Here is a 24,086-nt window from a genome sequence, read left to right on the forward strand (position 1 = left end):
CCATATGTGATCTTATCAGATTGTAACTGGTTGGAATAAAATCAGAAATTTTGTTTCTTGGGTTTGGTGGAGTAAGTGGAAGTGTGTAGGGCATCTCTGCTTAATTTAGAATGATTTCCCAAAAGAAAGAGCTTTCCTGAATGTTTAAAAAAAAAAAAAAAAAAAAGCATCCTGAGAGATGCAGGAGCACTGAGGCACAGGGAGACTGCGAACGATTTCCCAGGTACAGGATGTGTCTGAAATACACTGATCCCCAAAGCAGCGATGCATGTGTCTGCTTTACACCTGCTCTCACATTTGATCCTCAAATAGACCCATGGGAGAAAGCAAGGAGGAACTATTGGCTTTATTTTATGGATGAAGAAACCCAGAGATTAAATGACCTGTCTGAGGGCAGCCACTTATTAAGGGTCACAGGAGGGCTCGACTTCACGGAACTTCTGTCCCAGCCTTGCTGTCTTCTCATCGCACTGCTCCTGCTGCCTTTTGTGATTTTTCATCTCCTGACACAGCCATCACCACGGTTTAAATTGTTTACATGATCTTTGTGCCTGTGTCTGGTTTCTCTGTTGATTGTCTATTGTTTGCAGGGAGGAGGACAGAGCTGTTGGGCAGGTTCAGAGACCTTTTCCTCTTTTCCTCTCCGGATCTTTCTGGACCTGTGTTGTGCATTTGACTTTATTTAGTTTTTCTTTTCCCATAATCAACTGAAAAAATCAGATACCTGCAGGGAATGCTGGATACTGCTGTTGGGCTGAGGTCAATCTTACTTTTATCTTGTGACATCTAATTAGATGTCTAATTTTTCATTTGTAATGAAAAACTGCTCCTAATAATTAAAAACAAAAACAATCAATCAAACAAACAAACAAACAAAAAAACAAAACCCAAACAAATTGGGAGTCAGGGATTGCTAACCTTTTGGTCATGAATAGTAAACATCATACGCAAATTAACAACCTGAAATGTATCTCCTACCCAACCTCACTCATTTTTGCAAAGTGCCATCTATTCTAGGCTTTGCTGCTCAAAGTATGACCTTGGAACCAGAAGCAGCAGCAGCATCTTGGAGTTTGCTGGCAACGCTGAACCTCAGGATCCACCCCAGTCACACTGCACCTGAGTGTGCATTTTCACACTATCCTCAGTTGGTTGCTATGATTAGATTTTGGGAAGTACTGGGCTAGATCACTCTCATGCTCATGACCTAAGGACATTAGTGGATTCTCACCACCTACATAACCTTCTGTGGCATCTTTAAGGCTCTGCATGCCGTAGACTGAATTGCCCTTTCCAGCCTTATTTACCATTATGCCACTTAAAAAATTCTATCAGTCAGCTTGAACTGCCTGCTGTCCCCTCAATGTTCCTGACCCAATGCCTTGGTCTCATGATTGTGCTCATCTGATTTGCTCTCTCTGGTATGCATTCTCTCCCTCCTGTTTATCCAGACCTTTCTTGTCCTTCAGGGATACTATGGCCATAAAGACTTTCCATATTAATTGAACTACAATTATCGTCTCTCCCTTTTCTGCGCTCATGTTCTACAACGTAGAACACTTCATTATGCACATTGTAAAGAAAGCATTCCCTACATCAGGGCCTGGTTCTGGTTCACCTTCATCCAAGCCCATCTCTGCCCGCCTCCCAGTACTCAGTATAGCGTCTGGCGCAGGGCAGGGGCTCAGAACCTATCAAGGACTTGACTTGCATTTAATTCTGATAGAGTCCTTTATTGTTTGAAGCTCATGCCTGACACTAGCAGGGCCATCCGTCCATCCATCCGTTGAGTCCTGCCTCCATTACCCTGGACCTCCAAGCAGCTCAAACTGCCACAAGACTTCCTCCATCCTTGGGTGAAAGCACTCGGGCTGAAAAGTGCCTCAAATCTGTCAGGATGTTAATGACCTGTGGCAGGACTCTGGCAGCAACAAAAGCACCTCTGTTGCCAGAATCCATTTATACTGGGTGGGTGTTTTCGACAACCACTTAATTAAACACATTGCTTTTCTCTATAAATTCCCCCATGGCATCAGCCTCATCCAGATAGCTAATGGTCCCTGAGTAACCTGAATTATAGGACAATGAGGGCATTTAGTTGCTGCAGTCACAAATGTGCTTGGAAGTGTCTGTTTTCCCAAGACTGCTACGAATTAGGGAGGAGTCAGGAAGAGCCAAGAGGTGAAAAAAGTCAGATGCAGCTAAATGTTCAGCTCCACCACTTACTAGCTATGTGACCTTGGTTGTGCAAATCTTTCACATCCTCTGGGATTCAGTTTTATCATCTGTAAAATGGGGATGTAAAAAGGGATATTGATTTAAGGATTAAATTATTGAATATATGTGCAACGTTTACACCAATTTTTGCCACACAGTATGTGCCATGTAAGAGTTGGCTTTATTATTATTATTATTATTAATATTCACTCATTTATACATCCATTTATGTATTTACAGAGCTCTTTCCCTAGGCCAGGCACTGCCTTAAATGAAGAAAATACAGAAACAAATAAGACAAAATTTCCATCTTCTAGGAGCTCTCAGTCTTGTGGGGAGGGAGGATGTGTAAGTGAAGTCAGAACAGAGTATGATACATGCTGATACACAGTCCTGTAAATGATTCCGTGGGAGCACAGAACTCACTGTGTCTGTATTATTGACATAGGTCAAGGGATATCCAGGATTAAAGAATGAAGATAAATTTCCAAGAAGATATGGTGGGGAAGAAAACATTCCGGGAAGAAAACATTCCGGGAAGAGAGAAGACTCTGTGCAGAGTGACAGAGACAGGCTCAGGGAACCACAAAGAGTTCAGTGTGGCTGGATGGCAGTGAGAAAGAGTCAGACAACTAGAAACAAGCTGGAAAGGCAGGAAGGAGCCAGAAAGTAAAGACTTTTGAATGCCAGGCTAAGGAATTTAGATCATATTTTTTTCTGGAGTCACAAAGTGGAGATCCAGAAGCAATTTCCACCCTGCTCTGTATTTTTCAAAATTTGAATTTGAGTGCTTTTAGATAAGGCATATGCCCCCAGTTTGCCAACACCTTACCACTCCCTATTGCCTTACACTGGTCCCTCTTCATATCCTGTGTGCTGGGCTCCCCCACTCATGACAGCCAACTGTGTGCATCTCTCCAACTCCATGTCCAGTGACCTCACTTTGGTATGTTGACAGTCATGACAGGAGAATTTATAGCAAGGAAATAAAATCAAGTCAATATTATTATTATTATTATTATTATTATTATTATTATTGTTGTTGTTGTTGTTGTTATTGTTATTGTTATTATTATTATTATTATAGAATGTGTTTACCATTTATACCGCCCCACTGCCTTTATATTTCCTTCATGATCACTATATAGGCATTTCTGTCTTGAGTTATCAAATAGAGTGTTAACATTATTACAAAAGCAATCGATTTCAGAAATAATCGGCTAATAATTTAAACTTAGTCTTGATTATTTAGGGGACTACCAATGTGTCTTTTACTAAAGAAAACAAGTAAGACTTGTATCTTAATATTGAGGCTATCAACACAAGTAGGCCACTACAGCTGTTATACAAACAACTATTATAATCTGTTACGAATAAACATGCTGCCTGATTCACAAACAGGAACTTGTCTCCACTTTATGGGGATCCTGGGTTGTCCCCAAATGCCCCGTTGTGGGGAAAGTAACTTGAGTCTGAGAAGAGTAATCAACGTGAAGAGGAGGGAGAATCTGCTTCCATTAGTATATTCAATAGAAAGACCTAAAGAGTTGAAGAATCGCTGTGGCTTCTGAAATGCTGTGCTACGAGCGTTAATAAACGTGTAGACCTCTGAGCCAGGAAATTACCAGGGAAACTGAGAGGAACCTGCACAACATAAAAGGGTCTGTCCACCAAGAAGACAGAGCAAGCTCTACTGTGCATGCCCAAACAGTAAAGTTGCAAAAGACGTGACATCAAGCCACTAGAGCTGAAATGAGACATAGATAAATCCCTGATTACAGTTGAAGAATTCAAGGCCATTCTTTCCATAATTGGTCTAAAAAATGGGCAGAAAGTCAGCAAGGATTTAGAAAAACCAAACAACACTAGGACGCAATCAATATTTATAGAACAGTCTACCAAGTAACAGCAGAATACACATTCTTTTGCAACACCCACGGAACATGTACCAAGATCTACTATATCCTGAATCACAAAACAGACCTCATCAAATTTAAAAGAATTGCAGTCACACCAAAGTACGCTCTCTGATTACAACGGAATCAAACAAGAAATCTATAAAAGAAAGAGAACAGAAAAACCTCCAAACACTTAGAAACAAAACAACATACTTCTAAATAGGGGTACATAATTCAGGGGTCAAACAGAAAGCCTCAAAGGAATTAAAAAGTACATTGAATGAAATGCAAATAAAAATACAACACATCACAATGTGTGGGAGACAATTAATGCAGGCCTGAGAAAGAAATTTCAACACTAAAGGGAAAGTGCTCGATACAATTGAGGAAAAGTCTCAAGTCAATAATAGAAGCTCCTGCTTCAAGAAATTAGAAAAAGAAAATTCAAAGTGAGAAGAAAGAAGGAAATAATAAAGATAAAAGTACAAGTTAATAAAACCCCAAAATAATAGGGGAAATTAATGAAGCAAAAAACTGGTTCTCTGAAAAGTTCAATAAAATTGACAAACTGCTAGCAAGGCTGACAAAGGAAAAAAAATAGATACAAATTACTAATATTAGGAATGAAACAGGGGATAGCACTACAAACCCTGTTTGACAACTTAGATGAAATGAACCATTTCCTCAATACACACAAACTACCACAACTCACCCAAGATAAAATAGATAATTTGAATAGCCTTATAACAATTAAGAAATTAAATCTGTAATTAAAACCTCCACAAAAAGAAGTATCCAAGCCCAGATGGTTTCACTGGAGAATTCTATTAGATGATTAGAGAAGAATGAACATCAATTTATATAGTTTTAATAATAGTAGAGGGAAACCTTTTTAATTTAATAAAGGATATCTTCACAAAACCTATAACTAACATCATGCAGTTGGGAAAAGATAATTATTTCCCCCTAAGACTGGGAACAGGACAGGTGTTCACTTTCACTATCAAATTTAACATAGTCCTAGAAGTTCTAGCCAGCATAATAAGGTAAGAAAAGGAAATAAAAGGCATACAGATCAAACAGGAAGAAATAAAAAATGTCCTAATTGTAGATGGCCTGATAGTCTATGTAGAAAACTCCAAGGAGTCTACCAAAAAATTCCCAGAACTAGTAGATAAGTTTAATAAGTTTTCAAGGTACAAGATCAACATACAAAAATTAATTGTATTTCTACACACTAGCATTAAAGAAATGAAAACAAATTAAAAATACAATGACATTTATAATCACTCAAAAAAAGAAAAATAAGGGTAAATCTAAAAAAATTATGTATAGGATTTACACGTTGAAAGGTACAAAATGCTGACGAAAGAAATCAAAGAAGATATAATGAAAGGAGAAACATACCAAGTTCCTGTATTCATAGGTTGGAAGAATCAATATAATAAAGATGTCAATTCTCCACAAATTTGACATACAGTTTTAACATAATTTCTTTTTATCTCAGCAAGATTTTTGTAGGTATAGACAAGGCAATTGATGGAAAGATGAAGGAGTTAGAACAGTTAAAACAAGTCTGAAAAAGAATAAAGTGCTTCTCATCTGCAATCCCTCTTTTCTACTATATAACTTCAGCCCCTGGCCATAACTGATTGGACAAAGAGGGGCTAATCCATTAGCTGACTGGAGACCCAAAAGACAACTCAAAGGAACAATCTGGATGAATGGAATGCCCTACCTTGAGAGTCTGAACTGGGAGATGCTAAACTACAGAGGCCGGTTAGCTATGAGAGCAGACTGAAAATTCAGGTATAGTCAGGACTAAGGAAACAAGGAAAGGTCCTCTGCAAGGTGGAATTAAAGAGGAACAACTCTGGCAGTAAGCAGAAGGAGCACATCAGACTAGAGGATACAGATGAGACGTGTAGAGGAATACACAGAAATCACGAGAGAGACAGCCCCCCACCCCCGTCCCCGAGACAGTAGATTTTATTCCTTGTGACTTTCCAGGTTTCATAAAGCCCAACTCTGCTATGGCTCCTGTTCTCGGGTTTCCGTGGCATTCCTCCAAGTATTTTTATAACACATCTCCTCTTCTTGGACTTGCCTGATGCGGGCTGCCTCCCCTGTACCCAAGGAGATGTAACTAACATAGTACAGTAAGTAAGTCTCTCTCCCATTTAAAAAAATTAAATAAAACAATAGAAGGGGCAAGATGTGAGCATGTGTTGTGTCTTGTCCCTCTGTTCTTCCCTCTCTGCTGCCTCCTCAAAATTAGTCCTCGTTCCCCTGCCAGCTTCTTTGGCTTCTGATCAAGTGAATCCCCTGAAGTGAATTCAGGGAAGCAGGGGAGGAGACAGCCCCTCAGGGTGTGGGTCTCTTGTTAGTGCGTGTGCCTGCAGGACTTGAGCTTTTCAACAGCTATTTAGTCTGTTTGTGGGAAAGAGAGAAAGAAGGATGGGGTGTGCCCAGAGTCTTTTCTTTTGTGTAGGGTTTAAAATATCTTACTGATGGTACTGTGCTAGGGAGAGCACAATTGCCTGGCTGCAGAGACAAACTAAGAGGGAGAAGAAGCTTGATGGAGTGTATATGGACTGGGCAGGGCGGGGAGGGACAGGAGAGGGGCGTTCAGAAGAGCTGGGTTCTCACCTTGGCTCTGTCATTCGTACCAGATGCACATCACTTTATTGAGGCATGGTCCCTCCACCTTTAAGTGGGGGATAATAACCATGTAGTGCAAAAACATTCACAAATTGCAAAGAAGCTGGATATTCCCGCATGTGATGTGGCTTCGGTTTGTATCTCCTTCCACTCTCCCCCTTGTTCCCTCTGCTTTAGTCGCACTGGCTTCCTTGCTGTTTCATAAAGCATGATGGAGCCCGTCTTGAGGACTTTATTATCCAGAGGGAAAAACTGACCATTGTTTTTCTCTGCAATCAACTAGAGCAATATGAAACTCCACAGTAGGACTCTTCTTACTCAAGAAAAAAACAGTCTTTGTGGGCACAAAAATGGACGTTTCCAGGTGCATTCTGTCCATGTCTTATGGGGACGCTCCGTCCTATAGTGATACATGTTAAAGAGGTGTTGAAGAAATAAATAAATGTTCCTGAGATCTTTCTTTGTGTACGTTCCAGAGAATCTTCCGTACTTGGCAACTTGTGCTTTTCCAACACTGAAATCTTCACCAAAGAGCAGGAAATGAAATATTGATAGGAGAGAGTTCTTTAAGAGCATCAAACAGATGCCTGGGTGCCTGCTCCTCAGCCCTGGGAGCAGTGGGCTGGGAATCAGGGTACCTGAGTCTGTGGACTTGTCAATCTGTATTATCATTATCAACTCTCATCACATCTTTGGGTACCACATTAACTCCTACTCTTCCTTAGATGCTTTTACCTCACATGTTAGAGAACTACATATTCTATAAGATCTGAATGCTTTCCTCAGTCTTCCCAGCAGCGAGCACAGGGCCTGGTACCTGACTGGCTGCATGGGGTAGTGGGAAAAAAATGAACCACAGGAAGTCAAGTCAGGGAACGGAACGGGAACAGGGAAGATTTGTGGACATGAAGTTTTTATTAGAACACTGAGTTTACTTGGAGGGTCCCCTATTTTAAACAAATCGGAGAGGCCCAGGGAAAGAGTAACCCAATGATTGAAAGAATTGCATGCGGGTTATTTAGCTAAAGGTTTTATAAGATTTCACTTAGCTCAGGGGGAGGGAAATTGCTTTGCTTCAATGCCATGTATTTTTTCATCTGTTCGTGTTTGAATAGCAAACTCAAATTGAGTTCTCTTCAGGGCCTGGAACCCAGTGGGTGCTCAGAGAGTAAGTGTGGAATGAATGATGCAGTGTTTTCCTCCTGGGTTGCAGATTTCTGGCTGGCCAAGGTACTGTCTTCCTCTTCCAAGGGCTGGGTTATGTTATGTTATGCTAAGAGGCTAGAGGGGCACAGGACAGAAGATTGATTTGTAAATCAGGTATAATCTCTCTATTCAATATTAGGGAAGATGTCTTTACTGAGTGTTTTGTGTGTGTGTGTGTGTGTGTGTGTGTGTGTGTGTGTGTGTGTGTGTGTGTGTGTGTCCGCGCGCGCGCGCTCACAAACACGCATGCTTATGTGTACGTGTTCCAGGGAGTAACATTAGAAAAAATATTTTGGGAAGAAAAATCATTTCCAAACCACAAATTGATTTGACACAACCTTAAAAGAGCAACTGAGAGTATTGTTAGGCGTGGTGCTGGGGCCACTGGGAAGGCATCTGGGGCGATTTGAGTGACTAGGCGGGGGTCCTGGAAACTTGCTCCCGTGGGTCCGGTCCCGCCTGTCATTGCTAGTTCGCTGTTGCCCTCTGCTGGCCAAATTGTTGTAATCCCAGGAAACGGAGGCAAGTCTCCCGGAGCAACTAGATTCCCACTTCAGTGAGGTCTAGGCCCCTTCCCCATCAAGCCGGGAAATGATGTCAGTGCTGAGGAACAGCGGTGGCGGGGAGGGGGATGAGGCAAATCCTCTGCCAGGAGAGATCGGCTTTCATCACTGAGGGGATGAATTTCGTGAGTCTTACGCTTTATTCCATGCTCTGCTCAGTCGCTAAGACCATGCTCCCTCTTTGGTCTGTGCTGAGCCCAGTGAGGGGACCCACTGAGGACTAAGGCACTGTCTCTACACCAGAAGGTCTCCCATCAAATGTGGGGGGAATGGGAATACAAATACAGGAAGCACCCTAATTTAAAGGAGACTGTGACCAGGGCCACAACTGAGGCACTGACCGAGGCTTGTGCGTATTTAAAGAAAAGAAGGATGACTTCCACTTGCAGGTGAGGGAGGCGAGGGAAGGACCTCTGTAAATAGTTTGCGTTTAAGCGGGGAATTTGAAGGTTGGGTGAACTTTTCATTTAAAAAAAATATCTCTTTTACCATCAAAGGAGGATATGTTTATTATAAAAAAAAAAATCAACTCTAGCTAATAAAAGCATGAGAAGAAAGTCACTTGAAATCCTACCACTCAGAAATCATCAGTGTTAACATTCTGATCTATGTATTTTGTTGTTGTTACAAAATTGGAAGTATACTGAAGGTAACATTTTGTATCCTGCTCTTTCTCACTCTTACTGCATGAACAGTTTCCCGATGTTACTGATGATTTCTTGAAAATGTGCTACTTTGAGGCGGGAGTGTTTCAATATGTACACCTGAGGACAGCATTCTTCAAGCAGCAAGAGGCAAGACATATAGTTTGCATGGCACGAGAATAGTTAATTCTTCACTAATTCTTTTCAGAAATATATTTTGGACACCTATTACCTTGGAGACACAATGTTAAGAACTGCTTCTGTCTTTGTGAGGTTTACAGGATGGAGAGGAGACAGACATTAATTCGGTAATCATAGAAATAACTGTAAAACTGCATCTGGGATAAGAACTGAAAATGTGCAGGTCTATGAAAGTGTACATTAGAAAGAAAAGAAGTAGTCACAGAGGTCTGGGCAGGCTTGCGAGAGTACGGAGTAATTGAGCTGAGCACTACAGGAGGTAAGTAGGTAAAGAAGATTAGGAAGAACATACTCAGCAGAGGGAACCACATGTGCAAAGTCCCTTCTGTACGAGTGGGCGTGGTGAGTGTGAGAAGCTGAAAGAAGGTCGAGGAGAGTGGCATGTAGAGGCTTGGCTGGAAGTGAAGCTGAAGAAATAGGGGAGATCTGACCCTGCAGAGCCTCTTTGACCAGGTGAAAAATTTTTGTTGTCTCATAAGAGCTATAGAAGAACCGTTGAACTTTTTGAAGCCAGAGTCAGGGGGTAAAGGCCAGATTGCTTTGAAAAGGTCTACCTCATTGCAGTATCGTGGCAAGACTGGAGGGGAGCTAAGAATATGTCCATAAATCAAGTCCAAGGGACTAGTAGCCCTAGCCCACTGAGAAAGTCATTGCAATAGTCCAGGCAGGAGATATGGGAAGACTGGATTAGGATACTGAAAGTCTGGAGAGAAGTGGATGGTTTTGAGAGATGTTTAGGGAGTGAAATGTTTAGGACTTGGCATATGAAGTGAGGAAATGGGATGGGTCCAGAAGGACGCCCGAGTCTCTAGCTTGCATCACTCGATGGAATGTGGGTTTTTCCCCTACGATATGGAGCACTGGAAGTGGTCAAAGTTTAAAGGGGCCAGTCAAGGATATTGTTTGGAGGGAGTGGTTTCCCAGAGAATAATTTCAGGAGTGGCAGAGATCATCGCATCAGCTCCTTCCAGAGGTGGTTTTACCACCTTCACATACGACACTGAAGGATCCTCTATCTGGGGGGTGAGTGGTACCAGGGGTAAAGCCAACACTATCCCTGGATTTGGGGTCTCCATACCTGTTTCAGGTCTTTGAACTACTTCTTGTTAGGTGTAAGACATCAGGCAAGTCACTTTAGGGGTCTTTGGACCTTAGTTTCTTGTCTTTAAAATGAGGGTAAGTCCAAAGGATTGTTGGGAGGATTAAACGAGAGCATTGATATTCAAGGGCTTTGTAAGCCTCCGTGAATGGCACAAAGAGTATATTCTTGTTATTCCTATGCCTATGTTTGTTCTGGATATTATCACCAACCAAACATATTAATATTAGGGATATAAAATTCAGTGTTTTCTCCAAGAGTTCTTTGGGGGAAAAAAGGTGTGATTGAAGTCTAAATAAATAAATATACCACCCAGGAGCTAGAGATGGTGGCCCCAAACTATTTATAAGCCTGTGTGTTTACTTGGATTCAGACTTTTCCCGACATGTAAATTATGCAGTCTGTGTCACAGCAGAGCACTCTGTGTTCCTAAAAAGAATTCTCTTTTTTTTCCCTCCCCTCCGAATCCATCCTTTACCTTTTAAAATAAATCTCATTATGGAGTGCTGACATTTTCAGTAAAACCATTCAACCAAAATCGGAGGATTTTTTAGACTAAAAACAAGTCTGGTTTATTAGGCAGCAGCTTATAACTTGCTGCTAAGTAGATACAATCTATTTAGAGAAATGTATGTAGATATCTGATAAGACGTTTCTGAATCCCTGTCTCTTTCTGACTAAGACTGAGAGTGTTAAACAGATGATCAAGATTTCTCTCCTTCTCTCTGCGGAGTGGGAGTTGAGAATTGCAGCGTTGTCGGAGTGGATGGAAACCACAGAACCAAGGTTTAAACAAGATCTCTCGGTAGCTACACCACTAACTCTACTACCAGATCTTAGCTGATTGATTTTAGACATGACCTTCCTCAAAGGGTGGTGGGGACATGTAGAGCTAATACTTGTGCATACCTGATAGCTGGCATGTGTCATATAACAAGGTCTCCATGCATGGTCTCATCTTTCTTTTCTTCCTTCTTGTGTTTCTCCCTACTTCTTCCTCCTTCATCTCCCTTTTTTCCTCCTTCACGTCTCCTCCTGTTCCTCCTCCCATTGATTTAACTCCTAACTCTGTCTTGCCTGTCTGTCTCTTGACTACATTGAAGAATGGCATATATTGGGGTTACCCAAGGTCACCTAGTCACTTAGGTCCCTGCCAATGATAATAACTGCTAATTTACAAAGCATTGGTTGAGAATCATATGCCTTAATTCTCTCCCCAAACTTGTGAGATGGTTATTAGTACCATCTCCATTTCACAGATAAGGGATGTGAGCTACAGACAGGCTCAATGTCCAGTCTTACAGAGTTAGTAACTGGTAGAGCTGGCAGTTTTCACCCCCTACACTCACCCAGCCCAAAGGCCTCCAAAATGGTTATGATTGACACTCATTTATTCACTCGAAAGATACTTATTTAGTGCAGGCTATTTGACAGGAACTGAGTACAGAGCCTCACAGACAGTCCTCCTAGAACAGACACACACACACACACACACACACACTCACACACACTCACACTCTGACACATAGGGGTGATACTCAGACCACACTCACTGGCATTGCCCCACCCTGTAAACTGGGTGTTCATTCTGATTTGTCAGTGTTTATGTGGTACCCACTGCTGAACTTTATACATATCATTCCTTCTTACAAACCATAATAGGTTTGGAAAAGGAAAAAGGATCAGCATGCTTTGAGAGAGTGTAACAGAGGGATGAGTTAATATAGGGGTTTAAGATAACTTCTTTGAATGAGGTACTTGAACCATGACTTGGACAATGAGTTTTCTCAGTGTGCTTTGAGATGATGCTGGGCAGAGGCCAGACCACACAGCGACCTGTAGTCCATGTCACATAACTTGGATTTGATCCTGAAATCAGAAAGATGCTACGTAATACAGTAAACAGGGGAGTGGTATCATTCCTTTCGTATTTTAGGAATAGCACCGTGGTTACTGTGAGAATGGATGGGAGCAGGGTGCTCAGACTATCTTTACATTAGACTGATGCTGTGTAGTGGGGATTCAGATATGAATCAGTCACAAATCATCCTTTCCAGACTCTTAGGGAAGACAAAACATGTACTGAAACAATTATAGTAAAAGTCACACAGTGCTATATACTGAAGGCTGCAGCAGACAGACAGCAGAAGTGCTGTGGCTGAGAGGAACTGCAGACCCTGCTGACTTTCTTTTCACCAGAAACCATTGCTTTGACATCTTTCTGTCCTCACTGTCGGAGAGATTCCTAACTCTCATAATTTTCCATGCGTACTCTGAAAGGCTGTCAAATCTGAAGCAAATCAATTCAGGAAACACTCATCTATTGTCTGCTTTGTCTTTGGCTCACAAGAATCCTACTTCACTAGTTACACTATATTTCTACCACAAGAAATGATACAGTGAGTTTGAAATAGTGATGGCTTGGGTGGCAGTCAGTGGACCTGTATTCAATTCTCCATTTTGTCTTTGGTTAGCAACGCAAACTTTGGAGATTGGCATAAACTAGTGCTTAGTGAGTTGTCCAGACTGAGTTAGAACAAAGAGATATTTTTGGTGTCTTTGAGGAAGATGCACTCTATGAAGATTTTCTAGAGAGCTGGGAAGATGTGGAGGAGCATGAGTCAGTTGACTGCCAACATGATACAATCCTGCTCATCCCCACTGGATCGCATTAATGGTAATCATCTCTGAGCTCTGTGTCCATAAAACATTTCCCTGTTATCTTCCACCTTCCTTCTCCCTTGGTCATGGGACCAGAGTGAGGGAAGAAATGGCATTCTTCAGCTCCTCTTTCTTCCAAGATGGTCTAACCTCTTCATTTCTCATGTTAGCAGAGATGTTTCAGTGAATGCCATTATCTTTAACTTGGAAAGATTATGCCATTGACTTCTCTTCTCTGTGGTGATTTTACAGGATAGACCACTGGAACAATGAGAAGGAGAGGATTTTGCTGGTCACAGACAAGACTCTCTTGATCTGCAAATATGACTTCATCATGCTCAGCTGTGTGCAGCTGCAATGGATTCCCCTGAGTGCTGTCTATCGTATCTGCCTGGGCAAGTTTTCCTTCCCTGGGATGTCCCTGGACAAGTGAGTATGATGTCTCAGACTTGAGAAAGTGGTGTCGTAGGTGTGGGGCTTGTGGGAAAAACAATCACGTAGTTCAATTCAGTACTGTAAGCTGGGAGAACCCAGGGGAGAACAGTGAATATGTAGTTGAATTCTTTAAACAATCCTTGAGTTTTTAACTGTATGTCAGACACCAGGGATACAATTTTAAGTACATTTGCACTTTAATATGAGAACCTGACAAGTGAATGGTTACATGTAAAGTGGAACGAGCTGTGGGGGCATGGAGGAAATGTTCTCAACCTAATTTGTGTGGCAGAGAGCAGAGCAGCTTTCCCAGAGAAGCACTTGAGTTAATATTTGACACTGGGCAGGAGTTAGCCAAAGAAGAATAAAAGTTGAAGAATATTCCAAACAGAAGGAAGAACACAACCAAAGGAGAGGAGGTGGGGAAAAGTGTAATGCCTTTGAGAATGGAAATTAGCCTGTAAATCTTAATGGGCAGAACCCAAGATGGCTAATAGCGCTTCTTAAAAGAAGCCCCTTTGTGATCTCACCTAGAAGCTTAGTGGGGGGCAAATCAAGTCTCTCAGAGGTGTTGACAGTTCCCACGAGACCTGGTGAGGTCTGTAGAGGAGGCTTGCTGAACTGAGTAAGTGCTTGTTATGGTCTCAGAAGGACTTGACATACTTCAACATTTTAAATCTAAGCCAGAAGGACAGCAGTCTTCTCCTCAACCTCCAAATGTGAACTCTTCCCATGGAACTGTGAGCTCTTGGAGGGCAGGTACCTTTGTTGTCATTGTTAATGTTATTTAAGCACCTGGCATTGGGCCTGGTATGCAGTAAGAACTGAAAAATTTTTCTAAAATACTGAAACAAGCATAGGTGGATTAAATGATTGGTTTTCCTTACATAAAGCATATCACATCAAAGAACTATTTTTTATTTGCTCTTTTCATGGATACTGGAAATGATTGATACTGTTCTTTAACTCCTTGAACTGGTGGATTTCTCAATAATACATGCACATTGTACATTTATTTTTCAACTTCGCAAAAATTATTTACTATCAGAAAATCTCTCTCCTACCCCAGACTCTCAGTTCTCCACAATTATCTCCATAGGTAATAGTCAGCACTTTCATGTTTTTTTTTTTTTTTTTGAGAAACAGTCTGTAAATTTATAAGAATAAAAATGTCTTTATTTTTTATTTTTTATCCAGATGGCAGGCTAGATTTCTCAGCATCGTTTGTTTGGTACTCCAGTATCTCCCCTTTATCATATATATTTTACCATGTGTATTTGTGTCTATTTTTGGATTATCTATTCCATTTACCTGCTTATTAAAGTACAAAATGGTTTTAATTATTGTAACATTTTATTACATTTTAATATCTGGTATTACTCCGCCTATTATTTTCTTTTTTTAAGAATTTATGTTTACTTATGCATATTTATTTTTCCATCAGCTTGCCTAATTTAAAAAAAATAAGTGCTATTTTTATTAGGATTTTCGAGTATCAAATCAACCTTGAAGTCTTAAGATAAACACAGTTAGTCATGATGTATTATTGTCCTTTCTATATATCGCTGAATTCAGTTTGCTCATATTTTATTAAGGAGTTTTGTGTCTATGTTTATGAGGATATTAGTCTACTTTTTTTATTCTTTTGTAATGTTTTGGCCAGAATTTGGTGTTTGGGTTATGCTGGCCTCATAAAACCAGTTGGAAAGTGTTCCCTTTGCTGTAGCTTATTTTTTGATGTGTCGTTGTATACAGCATGTAGTTGAATTTTACTTTGTGATCCAACCTGAGGGTCTTTTCTTTTAATTGTTAAGTTGAACCTATTTACACATTTTGATACGACAGTTACGATCTTTGTTCTGCCATCTTGATTTCTGTATTACTGTATTTTTCTAAATATATTACCATATTTTCTATATATCTTATTACTTTCCATTGTGTGTAGTTTTCATTTAATAAGACTTATAGTCTTTTTCTACTAGTGACTATAAATGTAACTTAACATAGTATTAAAAATACTATCTTTTTTGAATATTGTCTTTTGACTTCCTAACATACACTCATTTACAACCCATTTTTTCATCTTCTTTTTATACTTCTCTATCATTCATTTTTTAAAGTTGCTTATAATTATCATCATTAGTTACATCAGTGATCAGTTATTTACATAATATGCTTCCCCTTGTTATGCCATCATCAATAATGTATATTAAATCTCCATTGTGAAACATAAGGAATTTGCATAATCATATTATCCTCACATTCTCTCATCCTTCACCTCCCTTCTTTCATTAGCTTTATTGGACAAATTTCATTTTTTATAACATATTTTATTTTATTTATCATGAGGCATCCAATTATCACCACAGACTTGATGTAATTCCCGCCCTCCTAATTAACTTGTTCTGCTTGATTCAGATTTTCATTCTGGGGTTAGAGTAAGGGAGCCTGTGCCAGTGGCTGACATGCTGTTAGAAATTAAAGGGTTTTCTCTGGGCCCCTGAGGGTAGGAAAATAGTGTGACGAAGGGGTGGTTTTTAAAGTTCTGCTTCGTTTTTTTTAGCAAGCTTCCCTAGTAGAGCTCTGGACTTGGGGTAGAGTCCTGGATTTCAGTCCCAGTTTTACAGCTGTGAACTTTGTTCCCTTACCTCTCAAAGGTCATTCGTACTGTCACTCTTCTTCATTAACAGGCTTGTTGGACGGCTCCAACGAGATAGCTTGGGGGCACTTTGTATTATGCCTCATACGTATCAGATGTCAACAAGTTCTGATTTTCTCCCAGATAAAAGCCTTTGTTCACATGGAACTAAGTAGATTAATTTGATCGCTATCTTTATTTCCAAGTCAGTTGGCCCTTCTTGGTTGGGTATTAAGTCACTATTGCAAGTCAGAGGCCAGGCAGCAGCAGGCAGACAAAGGAGGAAGAGGCAAGGGAAAACCAGCTGCTAAACATTTATAAACTGACTCCAGAGGAAAGCCTGAACAGAGTGAATAAATTCCCTTGTTAAAAGAAAACGCAGTGACAACATTAGCACCTGCCGGCTGTGGGTGGTGATGCTGACACTGTTCATCAAGAGCTTCTGCCTCTCAATGCGACTTGACCTTCAACACCAAGAATGACTAGCACTGACTGACAACATTTTAGAGATGAGAGAAGTGAGACCAAGAGGGGTTCAGGGATTCAGGCACCATTAGTATTTAGTGTTAGAGTTAGGTTTCAAAATCAGTTCTTCCAACTTCCTGTCCAGTGTTCTTTTCTTTAATAAATACTATTTTGTCTCCTTTATTTCTCTCTCTCCTCCCCTCCTTCTCCCTTCTTTTCCCTTCCCTCCCCTCTTTTTTATGATCTTGCCTCTGTTTTTTCATCCTCTGTCTGTCCCTCTGGGTGAAGATAACCTTTTAATGCAGCTTCTGCTTCTCTTAAGAAGCCTCAGAGAGGACTGTTGGAACTTAGCAGCATATGCACCGGCGTATCCCAGGTACTTGGCTGACAAAACAGCGTTGTTTTGTTTTATTCACGGTTTTGCCTTTGGCTTAATGTGAAGGGAGAGAGTGGTGGCAAGAGATAATTACAGGCTATGGGTCATTTATTTGTGAGCTGAAGGAATAGTCTCTTTGAATTAGAACATTCACCAGACACAAACCAGGAAATGGGAAAAGGCCTGGTTTATCCTACAGGGTAACTTGCTTAACTAGTTGCTAGTATGTAGCTTTTGCTACTGTTCCTTATCTAAGATGAGAACACTAAATCTTATTTGTATCATAATTGGATTCATTCCCAGATTTTAATTAAAATTGAATTTTCATAATCCTGTTGTGTCTGTAACCTCCCAGAAAAATGGAGGAGGAAGAGGAAAACTCAGTTTCTACAAGATTAACCGTGAGGTTAAAGCTATGACTAATCTTAACCACACCAATTTTCTCACTGTTTGAATTTGGACAATTCACTTTAATTCCTGGGCTCTCAATTCCCCATCTATAAAATGTCAAGAATAAAAATCCCTGTCAAGCCTAACGCGTAAGTCATTATAATTTAAATGATGGATGTAAAAGTCTTTTGTAAATTGTAAAGTGCTAAAATAATTGCTACTTACAGAGTTCTAAAAATCCGTATTTGCTTGCTAACTCTTCTGTTTTTTTAAAATATGCCCACAAGAGATAATGGTAAGGAAACTGACTCCGAGTGATCGAGGATCTTGTATACAATCATGTAAATAGATGATGGTGAGGTCTGAACCGTGAGATCCTCGGATTTCAACTCTTCCTTTGTCTTGTACCTATTTTTTTACTGGTCTTCAAATGTAATTGTTGAAGGTAAGTGGGACCCATTTCATGACCTCTGTTCCCATCTGAAGTCTGTAATGAGGAGGCAGAGTGTAGCTAGTCTAGAGCTTAGAGAGCAGGTTCTGAAGTCAAGCTGCCTGAGAGCCAATCCTAGATCTGCATCTGAGTGACATAGAGCAAGTCACACAACAATCCATGCCTAGGTCTCCTCATTTGTAAACTGGAGAGGGTACTACTACCTCAGTCTGTGTTGAGGATTAAATGAGATAATACATACAAAATGCTTAGAAAAAATATCCAGTAGATAGAAAGCACTTGAAGAATGCAAGCTTCTGTGAGAGGTTTGGGGGAAGGACACTGGTTTAGGATTCAGGGACCTGGGTCCTGATCCACTTTCTTGATCGAGAAAGCCTCCTCCCCTTGCTAAATTTCAGTTTCCTCCTTTATAAAAATCTCTAAAATATTTTTTTGCTTTTTTGGTGTTGTTTGTTTGTTTTGAAATCCGTGCTTTTGTGATACTCTATTGTAGCAATTTTCCCCCAAATCATTCATCTTAGAGGGCTGAGTGATTTTACCTAATCAATTACTCCTGCAAAAAATGTCTCAGAGAGGCTTTCTGCTGGAAAATAATGTTGCTGTCACAATGAGATGCCAACAAAAGCTGATCGGGAAGGTCAGGCTAACAGATGTCTTCCTGCAAGAGTAGGCATTGCATATTTATCTCTCCACACTGTTTAAAATTGGTATTCTGCAAAAAATGAGGGCTAGGTGACGCTGCAGGAGCGAGGCTTGGAAACCACTGGAGGTGGTCCCCCGTCTTCCTGTCTGTGGAGATGCTGGTGACAGCGGTAGCTAGGAGCTGCACGAGGAAGGCGGGAGGAGGGCATCCCAGACATTACTCCATCATCACCTCAGCCTTGCTCCCTTGGCTCCAAAGGCCAGCGAGCTGCTCCATGCCCCCAGAGTTCTAATTTGGCTTTCCTTTCTCAGACAAGATCTTCAAAGGGCCTCTGATCGGCTCTGGGTGAAACCAGCCCGTGGCCCGGGCGGATTCTGCTGTCTTGGCGTCTGTCAGTGTGTTCTAATCACTGTTATAAGTGTGGATCTGCGGAACACCTTGTAAAATAGTTCCCTATTGCTCCAGCAACATCTCCTGTCTAGACAATCTAATTATGAGCACAGAGCAAACAACTGAAGTGTTTGCCGCCCCCAAGGGTTGCCTAACTCCAGGAGTGGGGGTGGGAGGACTGCGGAGGGGGTGTGGATGGCATTGGTTACCTTTTGTTGACTTGACCAGAAAATTGAGTGCTCCAAAAGAATCCCACTAACTTTTAATTAAAAAAGAAATGATCTGGTGGAAGCTGACATTTTGTTGTTTTTCCAAACTCAGTGGAGGTTTAAAGGTAGCGATTCATTGCCCTCCAATCACATCTTTTTCTTGGCTTCAAAGGTGGTTTGTGGTCTCTTTGCTTTCAAAAAAAAAAAAAAAAAAAAAGCCACTGATTTAATAATCTGTTCTCCCAGCAGCATTTTGAAAATAAAAAGCAGCTCCCTAAATGTATGTTCTTTCCAAGTAGTAATTCGATTACATTCACTGTCTCTCCTGAGCTCTGGTCACGTGGCAGGCATGATGATGACAAAGTGACAAGACAAGGACTCTGTCCCCAGGATGTTTACGGTCTCAGGGGAAGGCAGACACACACACACACTGACACTTTAACCAGGCTTTGATTAGTCCTCTGGTGGAGAGCCAGCCATGCTGTGGGCACAGGAAGAGGAGAGAGAATTTCTCCTGGGAGATATGGGAAGGTCTTCCAGGGCTGTGGAATCTGAGCAGACGTTTATAGGATGGGCAGCATTGGGGCAGAGAAAGAGTGAAGAGTAGGGCAGTGCGGGCATAAGCAGATAAATGCCCGACTTGTGTGATCATGCCAGGTCTCCCCTGGGGCTCAGTTGCAGCTGCTGAGAAGATATGGTGAAAGTTTTTGAGTGGTTTTGGATAATAATATGAGCTGTTTGGGCTTTAGTCATCTTAAGATCTGAGATGTTGAAGATTTGGGAGGAGGCTTCTCAAACATTTGGCATTTTGCTTCAGGAAGGATGGTGACAATGTAAGAGATGATTTGGAAGAAACAACTAGAAAAAATGGATGGCTAAGGGAGAGATTCTCAGATTCTTCCAGGGTAGAGTTGGGAAATTCTAATGACCTGAGCTGGACCAGTAGATGAGAGAAGAAGGGCACAGGTGTGAGGAGACTTGGCTGCAGTAGAACCTTTCACATAGGATGACCCAACTGGGTGTTCCTGGTATGGGAGGGGGCAAGGAGGAAGGGACCATGAGCCCATGAGTGGAAGATGCTCTTCATGTTTATTATTTGAGGTGCCTGCTTGGCTATGGGAAAAGTCGATGGTTGGGATAAACTATTCACACAACTGACATTTATTGAGCATTTGCCATTACCAAGTGCCGGGCTGGGCACTGGGATGCCGTTGTGCTAAAGGGGGAGTTTCTGCCCTTGTGGAGTTCACAGTGAAGGGGCAGTCAAATCGTCATACCAGTAAATACAAAATTACAGCAGTGAAAGTGCTTTGCAGAAGAGGTACATGGGGCATGTGAATTATCGATTGCTATGCAACAAACTTATTTCAAAACTTGGTAGCATAAAATAAAGATCACTTGTTGTTTCTCTGTTTCTGGGTTAGGAATATGGGTGTGGCTTAGCTGGGTCCTCTGGGTCAAGTCACTGGGGCCACAGCATCTCAAGTCTCCCTCATGTAGTTGTCAGCAAGCTCAATTCCTTGCTGGAGGATGGCCAGAGATACCAGTTCCTGCCACGTGAGTCTTTTCTAAGGTACTTACAACATGGCTGCTGGCTTCCCTCTCAGGGAATAAGGGAGAGAGTGAGAGAAAACAAGAGAGGCTGAGCAAGATAGAAGCCACAATCTTTAAGTAACCTAATCTTGGAAGGGACAGCTCATTACCTCTTCCATGTCTATTCACTGGCGGCAACTCTCTAAATCCAGCTCACACTCGAGGCTGTCACAGAAGGACATGAGTATTTAAATGTCCATCAGCAGATGACTGGATAAAGAAGTTATGGTATATTTATACAATGGAATACTACTCAGCCATAAAAAATAAAATAATGCCATTTGCCGCTACATGGATGAACCTAGAGAATGTCATTCTAAGTGAAGTAAACCAGAAAGAGAAAGAAAAATACCATATGATATCACTCATATGTGGAATCTAAAAAAAAAAAAAAGGACAAACAAACTTATTTACAAAACAGAAACATACTCACAGACATAGAAAACAAACTTACAGTTACCAGGAGGAGAAGGGGGTAGGAAGGGATAAATTGGAAGTTCAAGATTTACAGATACTAACTGATATATAAAAAATAGATAAACAACAAGTTTATACTGTATAGCACAGGGAACTATATTCAATATCTTGTAGTAACTTATGGTGAAAGAGATTATGAAAACAAATACACGTATGTTTCTATATGACTGAACTGTTTATTGTACTGTACACCAGAAATTGACACAACATTGTAAACTGACTATACTTCAATAAAAATATATATAATTAAAAAAATATTGTCTACAAGAAAAAGCCAGAAGGAAAAAAGAAAGAAAGTAGCCATTGTTGGAGGCCATCTGAGAGGTAGCCGACCACATACTGGAGCATTTAGTATAGGATTTACACCAAATTGGAAGGTGAAGATGAAAGAAGTTTTCTCTAGGGAAGGGATTCTGAAACTGGGATTTGAAGGATGAATAGGAGTTGACAAGGTGAAGGAGGTTATGGAGAGTGCCCAGAGAGAGAGAAGCATGTGTGTGAAGGAGGGAGGGAGCCTGGTACTTCCGAGGAACTCTCAACAGGCAACATGGCCTGCTAAACATGAAAGGGGAGGAACACCAACATGGAGATGAGTTTTGTACTGAGATGTTTTGAAGGAGTTAGAGTAATTCTGCTGTTATCTGTCACTTGCACTGGGCATTCTCTTAAGAGTGAATGGTTTCACAGTTAAAACTAGTTTAAAAGCCCTTGCTCTAAATCATAGGACAGTTCCTGGAACTTCTGGGAAACGGGTCTGACTCAGTAGGTAAAATGAATAAAATTGCCCACTTATCTCTTAGGATAATTACTTTTTGTGTAATGAGATAATGTTCATAAATCACCCTGGGCTTCTTGGGGAAAGGCATTATATAAACACAAGGCCTTATCAGTGATAATGGAAACAGATTTGCGGTATTGAAATCAGATGTGCCTCTTGACGGTGTGACATTTTACACCAGACTGAGAGACCTATGAAGTTCCCGTGAATTCATGAGAAGGGCTTCAGTTAAGGCATGGAGGCAGCACGTGCGGGAGGTGGATGGAGTGGGTGTAGGCATGGAGAGGTAGGATGGGCGAGGGGGAGGGCTCTCTTTTTAGCTCATTCACCCTGATATATTTTTTTAAACATTTTTTATTGAGTTATAGTCATTTTACAATGTTGTGTCAAATTCCAGAGTAGAGCACAATTTTTCAGTTATACATGAACATACAGACATTCATTGTCACATTCTCTTTCGCTGTGAGCCACCACAAGATCCTGTATATATTTCCCTGTGCTACACAGTACAATCTTGTTTATCTATTCTACATTTTGAAATCCCAGTCCCTTCCCACCCACCCACCATCCGCCTGGCAACCACAAGTTTGTATTCTATGTCTATGAGTCTGTTTATGTTTTGTATTTTTTAAAAATTTTTTTAGACTCTGCATATGAGCGATCTCTATGGTATTTTTCTTTCTCTTTCTGGCCGACAACATAATGCCGTTTGCAGCAACATGGATGTTACTGGAGAATGTTATTCTAAGTGAAGTAAGTCATTCACCCTGATATTGAAGAGCACTTGCCTTTGTTAATCCTGGGTAAACGAGTGTGACTAAGAATGTAACGTGGGAGCTCTTCCTCTGGGCTGGGAATAAGACAATCTGAATTCTTATATATTCTATCTTCAATGTTCTTGTCCTTGAAAGAAAGTTGTTTCCCCTCTCAAAACCTTATTTTAGGTCCATGTAACATGAAAGGGGATTAAATTAGATGATCTTTAAAGTCTCTGCCATCTTGTGGACTGATATTTTTTTTTCTTTTTGGATAAACTAAGTTATTTAATTAATTAATTTGTTTATTTATTTTTATTGAAGTATAGTTGATTTACAATGTTGTGTTAGTTTCAGGAGTACAGAAAAGTGATTCAGTTATATATATAATATATATTATTAATAAATATATATATATATTTCAGATTCTTTTCCATTACAAGTTGTTCACTCTAGTTCCTTGTGCTATACAAAAGGTTTTATTTTTTATCTATTCTATATATAGTAGTGTATATGTTAATCCTAAACTCCTAATTTATCCCTCCCCCCAACCCCTTTCCCCTTTGGTAACCATAGTTTGTTTTCTATATCTCTGAGTCTATTTCTGGTTTGTAAATAAGTTCATTTGCATCATTTTTTTGATTCCATATATAAATGATATAAATGATAAAAGATATTTATCTTTCTCTCTTTGATTTACTTCACTTAATAAAATAATCTCTAGGTCCATCTATGTAGCTGCAAATGGCATTATTTTATTCTTTTTTTATGACTGAGTAGTATTCCATTATATTATATACCACATCTTCATTATCCAGTCATCTATTGATGGGCATTATGTTGCTTCCATATCTTGGCTATTATAAATAGTGCTGCTATGAACACTGGGACATGTATCTTTTCCAATTAGACTTTTAGTCTTTTCCAGGTATGTACCTAAGAGTGGGATTACTAGGTCATATGGTAACTCTATTTTTAGATATTTTAAGGAATCTCTGTACTGTTCTCCATAGTGGCTGCCCCAATTTACATTCCCACCTACAGTGTAGGAGGGTTGCCTTTTCTCCACACCCTTTCTAGCATTTATTATTTGTAGACTTTTTAATGATGGCCATTCTGACTGGTGTGAGGTGATACCTCATTATGGTTTTGGTTTGCATTTCTCTAATAATTAGTGGGTCAATGATTTTATAACTGAGATTTTATAACCTCCTTTCCAGTATTGCCCCCATGAAATGAGAACAATAAGTCAAGGAATATTATGACCAATGAGAGTTTTTCTTTTGGGAAAGTTTGACATTGGTGGCCAAACTTGAGCTTTTATGCATGTATTCTG

At 40.4% G+C, this 24,086-nt stretch overlaps 1 protein-coding gene across 1 annotated transcript in view; it reads left to right on the forward strand.

The window, feature by feature from the left end:
- Window positions 1–24,086, forward strand: part of TPRG1 (tumor protein p63 regulated 1) — a 123,581-nt gene that overhangs the window by 43,590 nt on the left and 55,905 nt on the right. Inside the window, exon 4 of the mRNA XM_010990097.3 lies at window positions 13,403–13,579. Within this exon, the coding sequence (XP_010988399.3) occupies window positions 13,403–13,579 (177 nt within the window). The remainder of the gene's footprint in view (window positions 1–13,402; window positions 13,580–24,086) is intronic.

The sequence above is a fragment of the Camelus dromedarius genome, chromosome 2, assembly GCF_036321535.1.
Source record: "Camelus dromedarius isolate mCamDro1 chromosome 2, mCamDro1.pat, whole genome shotgun sequence".
In the NCBI taxonomy this organism is placed as follows: domain Eukaryota; kingdom Metazoa; phylum Chordata; class Mammalia; order Artiodactyla; family Camelidae; genus Camelus; species Camelus dromedarius.